This window comes from Anguilla rostrata, chromosome 11 (genome assembly GCF_018555375.3).
Source record: "Anguilla rostrata isolate EN2019 chromosome 11, ASM1855537v3, whole genome shotgun sequence".
Classification (NCBI taxonomy): domain Eukaryota; kingdom Metazoa; phylum Chordata; class Actinopteri; order Anguilliformes; family Anguillidae; genus Anguilla; species Anguilla rostrata.
Window position 1 is genome coordinate 40,412,686 of NC_057943.1, and position 17,342 is coordinate 40,430,027.

A 17,342-nucleotide genomic window follows, 5' to 3' on the forward strand; every position below is an offset into this window, starting at 1 on the left:
ACAAAAACCAGGCGCACGCTGCGCATGAAAGAGGACGTCAGAATGGGCTCTTTGTCAAATTGGGCAGCGCTTCATGCGACAACAAAGATTAACTTTCTTTTTTATTTCGGTTTTCTCAAATTGAGTAGAGCCCGCTGACATCATGACGAAAAAAATAAATAACAATGTGTACCGGGTGGGCGCACCGGAGTCAGACCTGCTCACACAACGGGAATTATGGGGGATTATTCATCATCTTGAAGTAATGGTTCCGTAATTCCCATTAATTCCATCTGTCAAAGGGATTATGCCTGACCAGGAAAGCGGGGCCCCTTACCAATATAGACCTGGGAGGGGGGGGGCGGGGGTGTGGGAGGCCCCTCGTGGCAATCGCTCCTGACAGCCCAAAGAGAGGGGCCACCTGAGGACCATGGAAATGCATGCCCCCCCCCCCCACCCCCAACCCCACCCACCTGTCCCTGCTTCAACTGCCACTTCAGATAATCCGGTCTGACATCAGAGCCAATGCCCGGCTCCGTTGGGAACTCTTAAGCACCGAGGATTATGGGGAGTGGGAGGGCCTGGAAGGCCTCGAACTTTGTTGTCCGTGAAATTTCTTCAATTGACAATGACCAGCCTGGTGGCCAGTTTTGCTCGCTAACATTCGCCAAAGAGGCCAAACACAGGGCACTTCAGAGCCCTAAGAGAACGCGACAGGGGCAGGGGGGCAAGGTTGTGGTCCCATTAATGACAAATGCCTTCGCTGAGAAAGTTGCTTGTCCGTTCAAGAACAAAATCCAAATCAACTTCAAATTCAGATCACGTCACCTCAGGATTCAGCCATGCTGCATCACTGCCCAGGAGCCAGGACTTCAGACAGATTTCCAGACCTGCGTTGAGAACGATGCACCTCAAAATGAGGGCCTGACTTTTGTCAGCAGCCAACTAATGTTCCCACACAAAGCTCACTTAAGAAATCAAAGGAAACTTCTTTCCAGAGGACCTGTTCCGGATGGTTCCACAGGGCCCCTGAAGACAGGTCGACATAGCCTACTTCCTCTGTTGATCAGAGCAAAGCTACATTTTCTCTAGTCGATCAAATCACAGTGTCATTTATTTCTTTCAAAATATTACTTTAGATTTATTTGGCAGATGCTTTTATCCAAAGTGACACACAATAAGTGCATAACGAAGGTCACTGGAACAACTACAAAACACAGGTCCGATAAGGTACAATACTCACTAAGTAACAATTATCCATAACCATGACCACATTAAGTCCAGTTCACACAATGCTAAGTCAAACTAGGAGGCATGACAAGCTACAACATCAAGATAATGATGCAAACTACTATAAGTGCTGGATGGAGGCACACGTAACATGAAAGTGGAACCTATGAGGCTAACACACATAGTTTCCTATAATCAGATGTTAATGGATTGGTGCTGAAAAACAAAGTCTTACACCCAGTTATTTGATATTTTACTGATGCTGTTAATTCAGCATGAGATTGGTCATTTAAAAATGGTTCCAAATATCAAAAACATCCTTGTTTTAAAGTTCTGAGTGTAAGCAGAAAAGTACTTTTGAAGTTCTCTTTTCTTTTGTTTTGAAGCACTTAACTGTTTTTCATTGTTTGCCAGCCCATCTGAAAGCCATCATACATCGTATCTTGTCTCTCAGAGCTCTCAGGCTACATTTTTGCCAGCAGAGGTATCTCGCAGGGCATTCATAATTATATCCATTACACTTCTGCACCAGAATGGCTGAAAGGCTATTGTTTTGCGTGCGTCTTTCTCCTAATTCTCAAAAGCATTCCTCAATCCCCCACTCCAAATGTAGCGAAGTTGCCTTTGACCAGATATGTGTAGAAACCACATATCCAAAGCCATTCCCAGTACCACCAACAACTGTAACATTTCTCTTAGCCCTTTCAAACTGTGTTGCGGCACAATGTCCATCTTTAACAGAGCCATGACTATTCAACAGGGATAATTAGCAGTGTTTGGACTGCCTTCTCTGCCATGCTGCTGGCTAAGCAGAGAGCGTTTACAGATAGAGAGGGCATCGCTAAAGAAAACGCCGTGGCGGGGAATCAAACCCAGGGCCAGGGGGATTCATACATGGGTTGAGTCTGCCACCCTAAGGTCTGTACCACACACTCCTCCCACTTGTGTACTTAACTTGGAATCCTGTCATTCATTTTATACTTTCTGTATTTCTCAAACATTCTCGGTAAATCAACTCTTGACTGTTGCCAGAAATCATCATTCACCATTTACTTTGAAAGCCTAACGTCTGAAACCTCAAGTTTTACTTACCCTTTTCTGTTTGTCAGACCATTTGTTCTTCTGAAACACCCAGTCATCTAAGATGGATTTATAAGTAATATACATTTCATAAAAAACAATAAAGAAATACAATAGAATTGTGGGCTATTGAGTGGTAGGCTGGTAGCCAGGTAAACCCGGTTTCCACAAAGTTTCAGGGCAAGCAATAAACAATTATAAAGAGAGATTGCATTGAGTGTGTATTTTTTTTCCTGCGAACCCAGATATCAAATCGTACTTTTGGCAGTGCGACCATAATCTTACACTCAAGCTCACCAGACCATTGCTTCTTCCTAAAAGTAAGATCCTTAAGCTGTTTTGACCTTTGTGTTTGGGGCGACCGCTCTGTGATGTCAGCCATGGTCTGAGGGGAAAAGTGCACGTTCCGTGTGTGGCTGTGTGGGGGGAGGGGGGTGTGCGTGTGTGTGGGTGTGGGGGGGGTCCGTTACTCATACCACCCAGAGCGGTCTGGGAGCGCTGACACACAGAGGGAAGCTGACGGGGCGCTGCTGGACTGCGCTCGGACTGCGAGAGCAGGGGATCCGCGGCGCGCCAGATCCTTTCCGTAAACGGATGAAAACCAGACTGTGGAACCCCCCGTTTCAGCGGGACACGCGCTCTACACAGCGAGATATAAATGTCGCCGTTATCAAACGTGATGGTTAACTGAACCCAGATGCTGTGGTTTCACGTCAGAGAAGAACAAAGCACCCATTTAAGGTATTAAATTGTTTAATAAAGAGCCTCCAACAATGGTCATAAATCTCTGTTGCACTCCCTGTTGCTGTAAAATTCAGTTTTTACTTCGTCTTTCAGGATTATTTGTGGCATCTTTCATCAAATAACATTTTTCCTCTTTACTCAAAATAAAAATGATAGTATACTTCTATATAACTCGCTGCTACTCCAAGTATGACAGCTAATCTGCTGACACGCTGAGCAGCGTTGCTTGCTTTGAAAGGACTTGCTCAGCTGTGAACTACAGCAGGAAAATCATTACAGCCTGTAATGAAGTTCCAATCAATGATGACTGATTCCACCACTAAACTGAATCACTATATTGTTAGGTCGCAGCATGTATGATACAGACCTGAAAAATTGTGTGCTAACCGCAGTTTCATGATATCAAACATAAATGCACTATGCATCAATAGAATTAATCAATATTAGTGTGTATACACCCTAAACTTTGAAATCCCGTACTCCAACGTTTCCTGATTATAAAGAGTTAATGTGTTAATGTTAATTATTCATGCTAGGGACTTTCAATATATATTATTATAAACTTAAAAGTTTTTCATGTTGTCATGATTTTTTTGTTATTTATCTGTTGTTTTGTGTTGATGCATCATGTTTTGTCAAATCAATAAATAAAGCATGGATTTTTTTTTTTTTACCATATCACCCACCCATAAATATAGTAGTATAGTATTTTAGCACGCCATTGTTAACCTATTTGGAAAATCCCTCTCAATAAATGTTACAAAGGGGCTTGAGCCACAGAGATGCAATCATTATTCACCTTTTAATGTGCCCAATCCACCAATAAATTGAATGTTTCACTTGAAGCAGAAACCATTACCAACAGCCAAACAACTTGCTAGAGAGTGGAGAACACATTAGCAATATTTTACATTTGTCTAGAATTTTTAGAATGTCTGCAGGAAATTTCCAGCTGTTTTATGACCTCAAATGATCAATCCATTTTTACCAATGTGATGATGTGGCTCCCTTCTGGCCTACTGCTACAGAGCTTTGCTACATTGCAAGGACCTTTCCACGCTGTTTCTGTCTTTAAGACTTAAGACACATTCTGCCAAAAATTTCCTTTGCGGAAATTTATCCCAAAAAGAAAAGCAATGAAATGTGACTCCGGGTTAGCATGAGGGATATTTGCTGAGCCTTTTTATTCCTCAGAACCCACAAAAGACCACCACAGACACAAGCTAGAAAAAATGACGTCTGATTCACACCATCCACCGCCAGATTCTCCAAAATGAAGCTTTTACCCAATACAACTACCTGTTTGAAATACTTTAAAAGTGTATGTGCAAAAACTGACAGAAATAGGTGTGGTTTGAAAATAACTAGCCTACAAGAGCACTGACTTTATAAGCTTGTCTTCCGCAGAGAAGTCAGTAAACATGCTAATTGTGCATGCTCTAATGGAAAGACAGCCATTAGCGTAGGTTCAAAAACAATATCCTGTCAAACATTACATAAGCTTCATGGCTGACAAAAGACCAGACAGCATTGTCTATATATTTACATAACTTTTCTTTCCATGCTGCTTACTTTACTTTACTTAATTAATCCACTGGATATTTACTGAAGTGTCTTGCGCAAAGGTAAAATGGTAGTACAATCAGGGCATCGAATCAGAAGCCCCCTCCTTGCGATGGCAACACTGATGCAACCAATAACATCAGTCTTTCATGGATTTCAAAGGTATAACTGTGTCCCCGAACATTGAGTCCAACCGACAAGATGCAGTGCGACTATTTTAATGTCAGTGTGTTATAATGCTTAGGGAACTGGGCTTGTAACTTTAGTGTCGTAAAATCAGGTTCGATTTCCAGATGAGGCAGTGTCATCGTAAAATTGTGCAAAGCCCATCTATCCATCCATTTATCCATTATCTAACCCATTTATTCCTGGTCAGGGTCGTGGGCCGTGCTGGAGCCTATCCCAGCATGCATTGGGCAAGAGGCAGGAAGACACCCTGGACAGGTCCACTGCACAAAGTAGGCTACTTCACCTAAATTTCTTCAGAAAATATCTAGAAATATAAGTGAATTCTGTGTTCAAAATATAAAAATAAAATTTCAGCTGTCTAACTCACTCTGGATACAAGTTTCTTCTAACTGCTGAAACATCGAAGGTGTAGGACCCTGGGGTCTGGAGCTGGTTTAAGCACAGTATAAAACTGTTAGATTTGGGTTTCATTCAGGTCCAACCAGCCACTTCATGTAAAACTTACTTATTAAGCTTCCGTATAGTCCTGCATCTTCAAAAACAAATCTGAATATGGATCACGTCTCAAATGGCCTACTTGAGAGCAGTATTATTACAGTAAACTAACAGGCTGACAACTTGTTCTGTTGAATGGCATTAAAATGGTACTATTGCTTCAAGCTCCAAAGTGGTTGCGTAAAATCAAGCATTTGAAACCACTGGTGGTAAAATATTAAACAAAGAGGATCTGGCACCATGCATGAGGGCTGGGGAAGAATGTGAAATTCTACAGCCAAAAAATAAAAGCTTTATGAGGAACATGAGTACTAAATCACATTTAATGAAACTCTCTCTCCCAGATATTAGGGAAATTTAACAGAAGGGGTTCACCGTTAGAGGTGGCCATGAAAATGCCAAGATTAGCAAGTTTCTCAGTCCTAGGTAGTTATCAATCTCTCACCGAGGTAAGGGAAGGAATGTTCCGGAAATCTCCCGGGGTTCCTCGGTCTCGGCTCACTTCAGCCATCGCTGGACACGAGCGGGAGAAACCCAAGCAGTCTGACTGAGCCTGGCTCGCTTGAACTGGCCTCACGGAGAATGGGGAGATCGGCCTGTGGAGGGAGGCCTTCTCATTGGCTAACGGATCCAAGCAGAAGGCGCACCAGGAAGGAGTCTGGCCCTCGAGCTGTCGACCCAATGTAAATGACCCCCCCCCCCCCCCCCCACCCCGACAGGGTCCTTTCCACCGCGCGTCGCCCGACCGTGACTCGGGGCAGCGGGACGGGGGGAACCTGGCGAGCCGAGCGCTGGGGCTCGCCGCCACTTCCTGTTTTGTGTGGCGCCGCTCCAGCTTTGACGGTTGATTTGTGCGCGCACGCCATCATTTCAAATGTTTTCGTTTGAATGGGCGAGAGAGAGAGAGAGGGAGGGAGGGAGGGAGGGAGGGAAACCTTTAAACGGTCAACGGTCCACCCCGCGTGGCGTAAACCAAAAACAGCTGTGAGCGGAGGGGAGGCCCGTCTGCTGCTCCTTACAGCTGCTGGACCAGCTGGAGGCCTCACTCACACTCTCACTCTCACATACACAGGAGCAGACGCACACACGCACACGCACACTCACACTCACACTCACACTCACACTCACACTCACACTCACACTCACACTCACACTCACACTCACACTCACACTCACACTAGGGCTGTCAGAAAAAATATTCGAAGTTGGAAAACTATTCTAAAATGTTTTCTTTTTTTAAGTTCGAACCTAAATTTGAGCATTCGAATATTAGTTTTGGATCCCGTGTTTTGTAATTAACATGAATATACAAGCTTTAATTTCATGCGGCGAATCATGTTCATGCACGCAAAGTTAATTTCCTGTGCTAACGTTACTTCCTCTGACAACAAAAAACGTCCTGCCCTGGATCCAGAGCAAGTGGATCGTCTGGTTTTCCAGGCCAATAACCTCCGGTGGTACTTTCAGCTCATGGACACCTAACGTTACTGGTCAGCTAACAATTTAGGCTAAATAATGGTCCCATGGCAGGCTATGTTTCCTTTCTGTTCGGAAGATTTTGATAAAATTGGATGATGAAAGAAGTTAAACAAACTAAGCAGAGTAAGTAATAAGGCTACAGGTAGCCGTTTGAATAGTTTCTGTGCTAAGAAATAACCAGGGATTTCCTATAAACAATCATTTCCCTATTATTGTGATTAATAAATGCAGAGTTGTGGCAAATTACATCCACGAGAAAGTGCTTTATTCATTCGCACATTAGGCTATAGAAACTGCAGGGGGCTCATTTATAAAATGAACTTGCGTGCTTTCGCCAGTGAAGACCTGACGTAGAGCCACAACCATTTCCATGGTCAAATTGATACATGTTGAAATTTTACTACTGAAAATCACTACTTTGACGTGATTTTCTATGTATGCACCACACAGTTGGTCTAAAATACGTTTCATAAATGAGACCCCAGATGTAGTAACCTAGTATGAAAGTTCACCGATGTCCTCTATTCTACTGCCCGCTTGTGGAAAATAACGCGCAGGCCAGTTTAGAGGGAGCGTCACGTGCATATTGCGCCCGACAATAAGCAGCTTATTTTTGTGAATTATAGGCATATGATATTCGAATATATTCAAACTCTAACTAATTACAAAAGCTAATATTCAAACTCAATTTTATGGCACTTTTGACTGCCTTAACACACACACAGACACACACACACACACACACAGACAGACAGACACACGCACACTCACTCTCACTCTCACACACAGACACACACAGACAGACACACACACTCATACTCACTCTCACACAGACAGAAACAGACACACACACACGTGCACGCTCGCTCACACATACACGCACACACACACACACAGACACACACACTCACACACACTCACTCTCACGCATAGACAGACAGACGCACACACAGAAACAGGCACACACACACGTGCACGCTCGCTCACACATACACACACATACACGCACACACACTCTCGCACGCACACACACACAGACACACACGCTGTGAACATTCTGTCTCTGTGTTCTTTCTGCCTTTCTCAACAAAGTAATAAAAACTAAATTAATCCAAAGGAGGGTGGGCTGTACAGTGATTAAAAAAACAAAAGGAGATGCTCTGCAGACCTAAATGTAGACCACAACGCTTGTTGAATCAACAAAATAGCAAAGAGCCAAAGAACAGGTCAACGTGGTTACATTTCTCACAGCTGTAGTGGTCTGGACTTAAAATGGCCTAAGCGGTTCCAATGATATACGCTTGTGTTCCGTCCCCGTTCCAAAGCAGTGTCAGTATGCCTTGGTGTCTGCGAATTTAGCCGAGAGATTATATCGCTAGCCGCACTGTCATCACTGCATCACTGCCCAGGAAGGGTTAGTCTGGTGCAGAGTCCGCGCCAGCCGCCCACAATATGTCCCCTCGATCCACAGCCCTGCTGCTCAGCCAGCAATCTGCTCAGACGACGTCAGGCCACGAGGAAAAAAAGGAAAGCGTCCGCAATGGTTTCCGCAAGACAAGCGTCGGTCCAATAAACACGCAGTTATCAAACGAACAAAACTACTTCCTGGTCTTCAAAAAGTATTAAGTCTAACAAAAGAAAATCACAGAGAACCCATAGACTAAAAGTCCTAAAAAGATCTTGGATTTCATTCAGAACACGGAGCTCTCACACACAAGGTCAGAATTAGTTCAACATGCTAACGACTCAGAAAGGGTCAAAAAGGCACACGGTGAAGATAAAGAATCGGTTTCCTCTCTTGTGGGAGTGCAAAGGTAACCTGCCGGTCTTCTGCAGGTTGCTGTGAGGTGACTGCACTAAACAACAGGAGCGAGGCTGGTGGCTCACACAAGAGAAACCGGAGGAACCAACGGCTTTTTGTTCGCCTGATGGAAGCGTGCACAATGGCCAGCCTCACAGTCCAAGAGCGAGGCTTTGCTCTGGAAGCTGGCACCGTTGTTATGAACCCCAGAGGGACTTAAACCTTTCCAAGATAAACCAAAGAGAAAACCCGCAGAAAGGCGAATTTCCAATCGAGCCAAATGTCTTCGAATGTGATCCATGAACAAAAAGAGGAGTCGTTGTTAGAAGTAAAAAACTAAACAAAAGAACTTTGGCAACAGACAACAATGCGTTGGTGGGCCACAAATCGACAGAGAAGAAAGCTTGTTTGTTTTTAAATGGTTGTCAGTGACGTGAAAGGCATTAAAAATGTGTGGTTGCTGTGTGTTGATTACCTAATGTGAAGACAGAATGATATGAAAGATGATGTGCTTAAGTTAAGGACTGATGTCGCACTTACAGATCGATGTCATGCTTACAGACCAATGTTGCGCTAAAATGCAGGAAGAAATGCTAAAGATGCTGAAACACATCGAATTCAATAAAATGATTATTATTTTTATTTTATTTTTTTTAACCTTTTAAGTACTAAGCTTTGACATATTTAATAAAAGCAGTGTGTCCCGCCACTTAGTTCATTTTCCTCCAATAGTAACAATCAAACCATCGGAGTGAAAGATTCTTATTTCTCATCCAACAGTCTGTATCTACAATTCAGCAATCTTGTCAGTTACCGCTGCCGTTAATAAAAGGATTTAACAAGCTACCGAAAGAATTGTTACCATTAAATTACTTAGGCACATTTTCCGATCTTGTAAGATGGCATTTTGAAATACTGAGTTGGCTGAATTCCATTTCTCAAACAATAAGCGTACTCAAACCTGTCATCACTAATCACAGATAATCATATTATCACTGTTGTTATCATACATCATGATGGGTAAATTATTTTTGCCATTTCGTAGTTTAAAGACAGTAGCAGTCATGCCCCAAGGGGGAAAAGGACCTTAAATTAATTCAAGGGAGCAAGCATCTACGATCCGACATCTTTTGAATGAAGCTGGCCTGCATGGACTTAGGCTAATATTTAACAGAACAGTCAGACAGTAAAGCAGCAGAGGACATTTAAGGCAATAGGTGTTGTGGCTGGCAGGGGAGGGTGCAGCTTCTACCCCAAAGCAAAAAAAAAAAAGAAAAAGGCAGAATATTCCTGTATGGTGACTTTTACTGCTTAATGACATGTTGTCTCAGGCCTTTGAAGTCGTCGCCCTAGCCGGTAGCTGACTTACGAAGGCACAAAGCGGCCTTCATAAAGAGCGGGAGCTGTCGCCTAATGAAAATATGGGTTTACCTCGTCAACAGAAAGCCTTCTCTATGAGCAACAGAACGTAATCAGCAGCTGGTGTTCCTCTCCGACTTGCCCAAACGACCTTGACGAAACCAGGCAGGCTTCTCGCCGAGCCAAGGGGGCGGCCTGGACCCAAACGAGCTCAGCCCGTGCCTCTCGGTCTCACGGCCTCTCTTCAGAGACAATTTCTGCATGACCCCCCTTCCAGACCTCTACAGCGAACCCCGCTCTTCTCATCACCGCGCTAAGATCTTAACAGGATTACAAAACTGAAGAGATGAAACGCGTAAACAGTCTGGCCGAGGAGGTCCCGCTGTCAGTAAACCAGGGAGCCTGCTCCCATCTGCTCCACCTGCCACGAATCCAAAGGAAACCGAAGGTGGGACGGGCGCTCTCAACTGCGTCCTCTGACCCAGTTATGAAGGACCAATGGCAGAGCTGTACAATGACACGGAGAGCTGCAAAGTTAGACTTCACAGTTTATTCCACCTAACCAAACGGCCTTGGGGCACCATGACCACAAAGACGCCATCTTTCAGTCTGTGGCACGGCTCCTGAAATACCTATCCATCATCGTGGGTAGATGTTTACAGTCAATGACGCACACCTTTACAGATCAATGTGACATCCAGCCCTCCTGTCATCCTTGTGCTTTTTGTCCCTGAAGCCATACCGTAGTCTGCTTTAGCCCTTTCATGTTCACACCTGTTCACAGTTAAAGCCAAAGAGTGCTGACATCGTGGCAATTTGCCCATTTACAAAACGAGTGACAGGCATGGAAAGAAGAGCTCTGCGACCATACCATATTTACCCCATCAACAGAAGCCGCTGGTGGCTCATTTAGACCTCGCATTCCCTCCAGCACAACAGGAAACTGTAAACCATTAGCCCATACAGGCCCACTGTAAAGTTTAACAACTTCAAAATAAGGCTCCGGGGCCCTACCAGACCATAGGGGGTGTTTAACAGGGTAAATGTTACGATGCGGACAGGTCTGCATCTCTTGAAATGAAACGGACACGTGCATTTGTTTTACACATTACCATTTGAATTCATAAAATTTGGAAAGATATCGCCATTCCTCTAAGAGGGAGGAAAAAATGTCCATTTGACAATAAAAAGTTCATTCGATAAAATATTGGATATGTTGACGACCAGTTTTGCGATCAATGACAGAGTAATAAGCAGGTGGAAGCAGCTCAATCTTGTGGTACATGTTGTAAAGTCCATTTGAAAAAAAACTTCATTATTTGAAGGACAGGTGTTTAAGACAAATGCTCAATCTTAAACAAACAGATAAAAGGGTCAAACTGCCAACTGTGAGAGGCCCCCTCTCCCCGTTGGATCGTTGGAATCGCTGCCTCGATGCCGCCTTTCCAAGCCTGAGCTGTGGCCTCCACCCGCTTGGTTTCCACGCGGCTGACGGTTTGATTGCCCTTCCTCACGCTAATGGGTTTACATAAAGGGTTGATCTGGGGTCAGCCATCCGAAAGGAGGGGGAAAAACAACACACACTCCAAGGTCAAAATCAATAAGCCCTGCTTGCACCGGGGGGTGGGTGGGGTAGTTAGGGGCCCCTTTCTGTCCAGTCAATGCTAGCCTGTCCTGTCAATGCTAGCCTGTCCGGTCAATGCTAGCCTGTCCGGTCAACGCTAGCCTGTCCGGTCAACGCTAGCCTGTCCAGTCAATGCTAGCCTGTCCTGTCAATGCTAGCCTGTCCGGTCAATGCTAGCCTGTCCGGTCAACACTAGCCTGTCAAGTCAATGCTAGCCTGTCCTGTCAATGCTAGCCTGTCCAGTCAATGCTAGGCTGTCCGGTCAATGCTAGCCTGTCCGGTCAATGCTAGCCTGTCCGGTCAACGCTAGCCTGTCCAGTCAATGCTAGCCTGTCCTGTCAATGCTAGCCTGTCCAGGCAATGCCCTTGAGGAGGTCAGCCACAAGTGATGTTTAAGCCTAATGCAAACAGATTTCTTGGTAAAATAAAACTGGAGTGAGATCCATGACTGAGCGGGTCAGTCTTAATTCACTGAGACCAGGCTGCCCTAGTCCTCGCCCATATGGTGCAGTTCACTTCCAGGACCTGGGGTGACTAAGGGCTTGAGGGTTCGTTGTTGCCTCGTTTTTGCTAGTATTCTTCTAGACGGATCTGGCTCATCAAAGTCTCATCACAACAGACATGAGTTATAAATCACATTTGGCTCAACATACAACTCTTAAAGCTGTCATTACCAGTGCCCTATTTGCTTGTGGTCTCTTAAAATTATGTACAACGTAATGCAAATATATTTTTGTGCGTAAGATAAACAGTACAAAAATGTCCAAAGTGTTCAACGTGCATGCGCTTGTCACAAAACCGGTAATTCCACATCGCAAAACGGGAAATTAAACTGTGAGAAGGGGGGGCGGAGGTTGAATCCCCACCCACAGAAAACCTAGAAGAATCCAGGTCACCCTCAGCAATACTGCAGTCAAGCACCGAGGTACTATTCCTGTGTGCCACTTGTCATCGTATTCAGAAGAGCTAGGAGGTCCTCCTCATCAAAAGACAAACCCACACTCCCAAAACACACAGTCACACACTATTTGAATATATCTTTGCATAATGCAACAACTGTTCATCCTAAGAGCCATTCACATCTAAATTTCATTACACACAAAGCAAAGAAATCACATTATTCATTCTGCATTCTGTTGAGACAAACTGATTGTATCTTATCCTTTATCGTTATGGGGAACTTACAGGTTGTATTTCTGCTGGAGCGGGTATAAAATGCTGGATTTTGATATTAAGATAAATATCACACAATTAGCTCATCAAATCGTGTCCGCGAACACAATGAAACAGCGTTTCCTTGATTTTGTAGTGTTTCCTGACTCTGATGCAAACAATAGATTGGAGGACAGAGAACAGACAGCCCTTAAGATTAAATGCATTGGCAAAAGAACCCATGCAAAATGACGTTTAACCTAATTCATTTTTAATCTCCCTAAAGAAATGTGAGCAAATCCACCGGCTACAACGATATGAAGACTACTGATAATCGTATTCCATTTTCCATCCGTTATGATAACTGCACTGTACTACAGCTGAAATTATTTTCCCGCATTTACTTCAATTTAAACCGTATATTGTAGGCTACGTCGTAGGACAGATCCACTGACCTCGCACGACAAGCCACAGCGGCTCCGCACACAACGGTGGCAGAAGCGCTAGAGCCGGAGTACTGGTAGATTCATCAGATCAGACCCGTCTCTTACCTTGAAAGAAAGTGCATTGTCCTTCCAACGCGCTGAGCCGGCAGCTGCAGCATTTTCCCATTGAGAACGCGCCCGCTCATCCTCGCAAAGCTGTGTTTGCCAAAAGCATGCTACGGAAAGTAAGAATCCCACCTCTCTTCGCCGTGTTGAAAACGGCTTTTCTTAAAATGTATCGCGGCTGCGCCCGTACAGATTCAATGCTTTTTCACTACAAAAACCGCAGCCCGCTCTCCCACATGGAGAGAACGGAGGCACGGTTGGGCAACACCCACAAACTCCCCGCCCACCCTTCCCCTTCCTCCTCTTGATCGCAACCAGCTGTGATTTTCAATGTTCACGAAACTACCGCATATAACCCACAAAGCGCATCCGCTGCATCTACATATTTTCAGCGAGGGAAGATCCATAATCGTCTTAATTCGTTTTAAAAGCTTTACAATTCATTTGAATACATTCTCGTCACCGTGACTGTGCCTTTTCAAAGAGATAATTAACTGCGAGATAAAAAGGAATGAGCTCCATTTGCATTCGACTTGAAAACGTGGCACCTCTTTACTTTTTTTATTAGTCGTCTATGAGATTTGTACTTCAAAGTAGCATTGCCCTGTAGTTGATCCTGTAGGCTACAAAAATCAGGGTACTGCATCAACGCGTTAAGGGCTGAGAAGTAAAACAGCTCCTCAGAGATCGCGTTTATTTCCTGCCATAACGGTTTGATTTACGAAGTGTCTCTGGCAACTCCTGCCATTGACTAATTGGTTTTGCCATGAGAGAATATATTGTGTGCAGTTTAATGCACTGTTGACAGTAGAGGTTTGGCGACCACAATAGCGATATCCGATTTTACAGCATTAATTAAAAATGTCTGGAATAGTAAAAATTGACGTGAAATTTTGACCTTGGCCAATTTTGAAAAAGCAATGCTCTATTAAGGAATGCATGAAGGAATGTGTGCATTGCAGAGCGAACCGAGGTAAATGAAGCATTGTGTTTGACTGCTGAGTCAGAGATTTGCTGGGATGATTGCCCTGTTGCTTAAGAGTTAAGATTTGGTTGGATGTGAGAGAGGGGGTTCATGAATATGGCTTCTCTTCAAAACAGACGATCCTCTCAAACTCTGGGAAAACAAAGAGGAGCTTCTTCCCCAAAATCGTCCTTCTGTGCCCTCCCCCCGTGCCACCCCATGCCACCCCATGCCAGGTGCGAGCTGAGAGGATGTGACGGGCATCTCTGATGGCACAGCCAGTTCATCATTGGGTCCTGCCGACGCCAGGGGGGGGGAAACACAAAGGCGGCGCGGACGAGCTGACAAACGGGATCCTGATCGATTCGATGGCGGCCCCCTCCCTCACCGAGCATCTCCTGGTGCGGGGACGGGGGGGTAGGGGGGTAAGTGCGCCTGTCCCCCCTCCCCCACCGCCTACCCTCGTCCCTTCTTGCCCCTGCCCTCGGGGGAACTCTCCGTTCTGGTATTTGCTGGAGCGTGTGCCCACATCGACCTTCGGGGACCAAACCTCACCCCCCCCCCCCCGTACCCCGGGGGGGAGATGGAGCAAAGGACAGGGAAGGAGCATCGCGTTTATCGTCCAGTTCACTAATGCGTCCGTCAAAACGTTTCAGCCAAAACCTGCTCACACACTGATGCACACACACGCACGCATGGACACAAGCGCTCACACGCACGCATGCACACACACACTCACACAGACACGCACGCACACACACACGCACGCACACACACACGCACGCACACACACATCCATCCCTCCGTGCGCACACTCACACATACACAGAAACACCCTATGCTGAAGTATGGCTTGGATACAATGCGCCATTGTTTAAAACCCATAGTCTGTTTCTTTTCGGAGTTCATTTTTACACCGCGTGAAGACCAAATGCTTACCATTCCTGCAGCAGGGTTCACACAGACTTTACACAAAAGCACCCCGCGCCTCACGCTCTCCCTTCCTCCCCCCCCGGAGAGCGAGCATGCAGCGACCGTCACGACCTCCTCGCTCGGGCTGATGGGACGGGCTGCGGCGAGGGAGGGGGACGGGCTGCGGCGAGGGAGGGGGACGGGCTGCGGCGAGGGAGGCTTCGCCTCGCCTGGGAATCTGTCACCGGGAGGGGGGAGATAAAAGGCGGAACTGCAGGTGGAGGAGAACCTGGGAAATCTCACCCGCGTTATCTAACCCGTTCCTCCCTCCCTCCCTTCAGACAGGGCCCTGTTCCTCCACGCCTAGCGGACTTCAAAAGATCTGAGCCCCCCTCCAAACTCCCCCAGCACCGCTACCACCCCAACCTCACGATACTCGCTGGTACGAAATCGCTCCTCGAAGACAGCCCAGGCAAAAACCCCCAGCTAATTGATCCAGCGTGTCTCTGTGCCCGACCCCCCCCAAACACGCACGGGAGGGCTACGGCCTCCCTGCACGCCGGCCACACTCTGCCCAGCACGACGGCTCCCACTGTGACGGAGAACACGGAGGAGCAGAGAAGCAGCTCGCGCTCCCACACACGTTTCCCGACGGGAGGAAAGAAAGCGCTTCTTTTTCTCTCTTTTCGAGCGCGCTCACGCTCACGCGCTAGAGGAGCGGAGCGGCCCTGGCCTGCCGTTCCGGGCGTGCCGCGAGGAGGAAGGGTCGGGTCCCGAACAGAGGCCCCGCCTCCAAGCGTCCCGGCCAATCCGAACAGTCTCACTTCACACACCGATGCACGGAGCTTACGCATTAAAGAGCTCCCCATCTACGCACGCGGCTCAAAGACAACAGGTGCGCCCTGCCCAGTACACCCAGAGTTCAGCCCCGCCCGCCCAGTACACCCAGAGTTCAGCCCCGCCCAGTACACCCAGAGTTAGCCCTGCCCAGTACACCCAGAGTTCAGCCCCGCCCGCTACACCCAGAGTTCAGCCCCGCCCACAGTACACCCAGATTTTCAGCCTCGTCCGTACACCCAGAGTCAGCCCGCCCAGTAACCCAGAGTTCAGCCCCCCAGTACACCAGAGTTCAGCCTCGCCCAGTACACCCAGAGTTCAGCCCCGCCCAGTACACCCAGACTTCAGCCCCACCCAGTACACCCAGAGTTCACCCCCCCGCCCAGTACACCCAGAGTTCAGCCTCGACCAGTACACCCAGAGTTCAGCCCCGCCCAGTACACCCAGAGTTCAGCCCCGCCCAGTACACCCAGAGTTCAGCCTCGCCCAGTACACCCAGAGTTCAGCCCCGCCCAGTACACCCAGAGTTCAGCCCCGCCCAGTACACCCAGAGTTCAGCCTCGCCCAGTACACCCAGAGTTCAGCCTCGCCCAGTACACCCAGAGTTCAGCCCTGCCCAGTACACCCAGAGTTCAGCCCCGCCCAGTACACCCAGAGTTCAGCCCCGCCCGCTACACCCAGAGTTCAGCCCCGCCCAGTACACCCAGAGTTCACCCCCCCCGCCCAGTACACCCAGAGTTCAGCCCCGTCCAGTACACCCAGAGTTCAGCCCCGCCCAGTACACCTAGAGTTCAGCCCTGTTAACAGCTGTACTTGTGCTTTCTAGTTTTTTCCTCCCTAATAGCCTCCTACAAAGGCTTCTGGGGGTGAATTTACGAGCTCCTGCAGTGGTTTTATTTACTGCCTCCTGCCCGAGCCGCAGTAGGTGGAGAGAGCTGAGGCTTTCATATGCAAAAAAAAAAAAAACACTTAGGGCTTCTGAAGGCCAGGCCAGAGCGGGGACATCATAAAGTTTAACGCACGCGCGCGTAAAACCAGAACGCAGCGCTACGCTGGGGCGGGAGAGCAGGCCCTCGTTCAGACCCGGCGGTTCCGCAGCGAGAGCGTGCGTCTGTCCAATCACAGAAAGCCTCTGGACGTCATCAAGCAAAACTGTCCAAACACAGAAAGCGTGTGTACGTCATTGTGCCGAACTGTCCAATCACAGAAAGCGTCTGGACGTCATTGCGCCGAACTGTCCAATCACAGAAAGCATGTGTACGTCATTGTGCCGAACTGTCCAATCGCGGAAAGCGTCTAGACGTCATTGCGCCGAACTGTCCAATCGCGGAAAGCGTCTGGACGCCATTGCGTCGAACTGTCCAATCGCAGAAAGCGTCTGGA

The 17,342-nt window shown here is 47.0% G+C and overlaps 1 protein-coding gene across 8 annotated transcripts in view; it reads right to left on the bottom strand.

Moving 5' to 3' along the window:
- The window catches only part of LOC135234942 (neuron navigator 1-like), a 187,421-nt gene that overhangs the window by 60,529 nt on the left and 109,550 nt on the right, over positions 1-17,342 (bottom strand). The window contains exon 1 of one of the 8 annotated variants that reach the window (XM_064300090.1): positions 13,247-13,531. The exons of the other annotated variants lie outside the window; for them this stretch is intronic. Within the exon in view, the coding sequence (XP_064156160.1) occupies positions 13,247-13,326 (80 nt within the window). The 5' untranslated portion in view covers positions 13,327-13,531. Of the gene's footprint in view, positions 1-13,246; positions 13,532-17,342 lie in introns of those variants that run through there. 8 annotated transcript variants of the gene reach the window in all.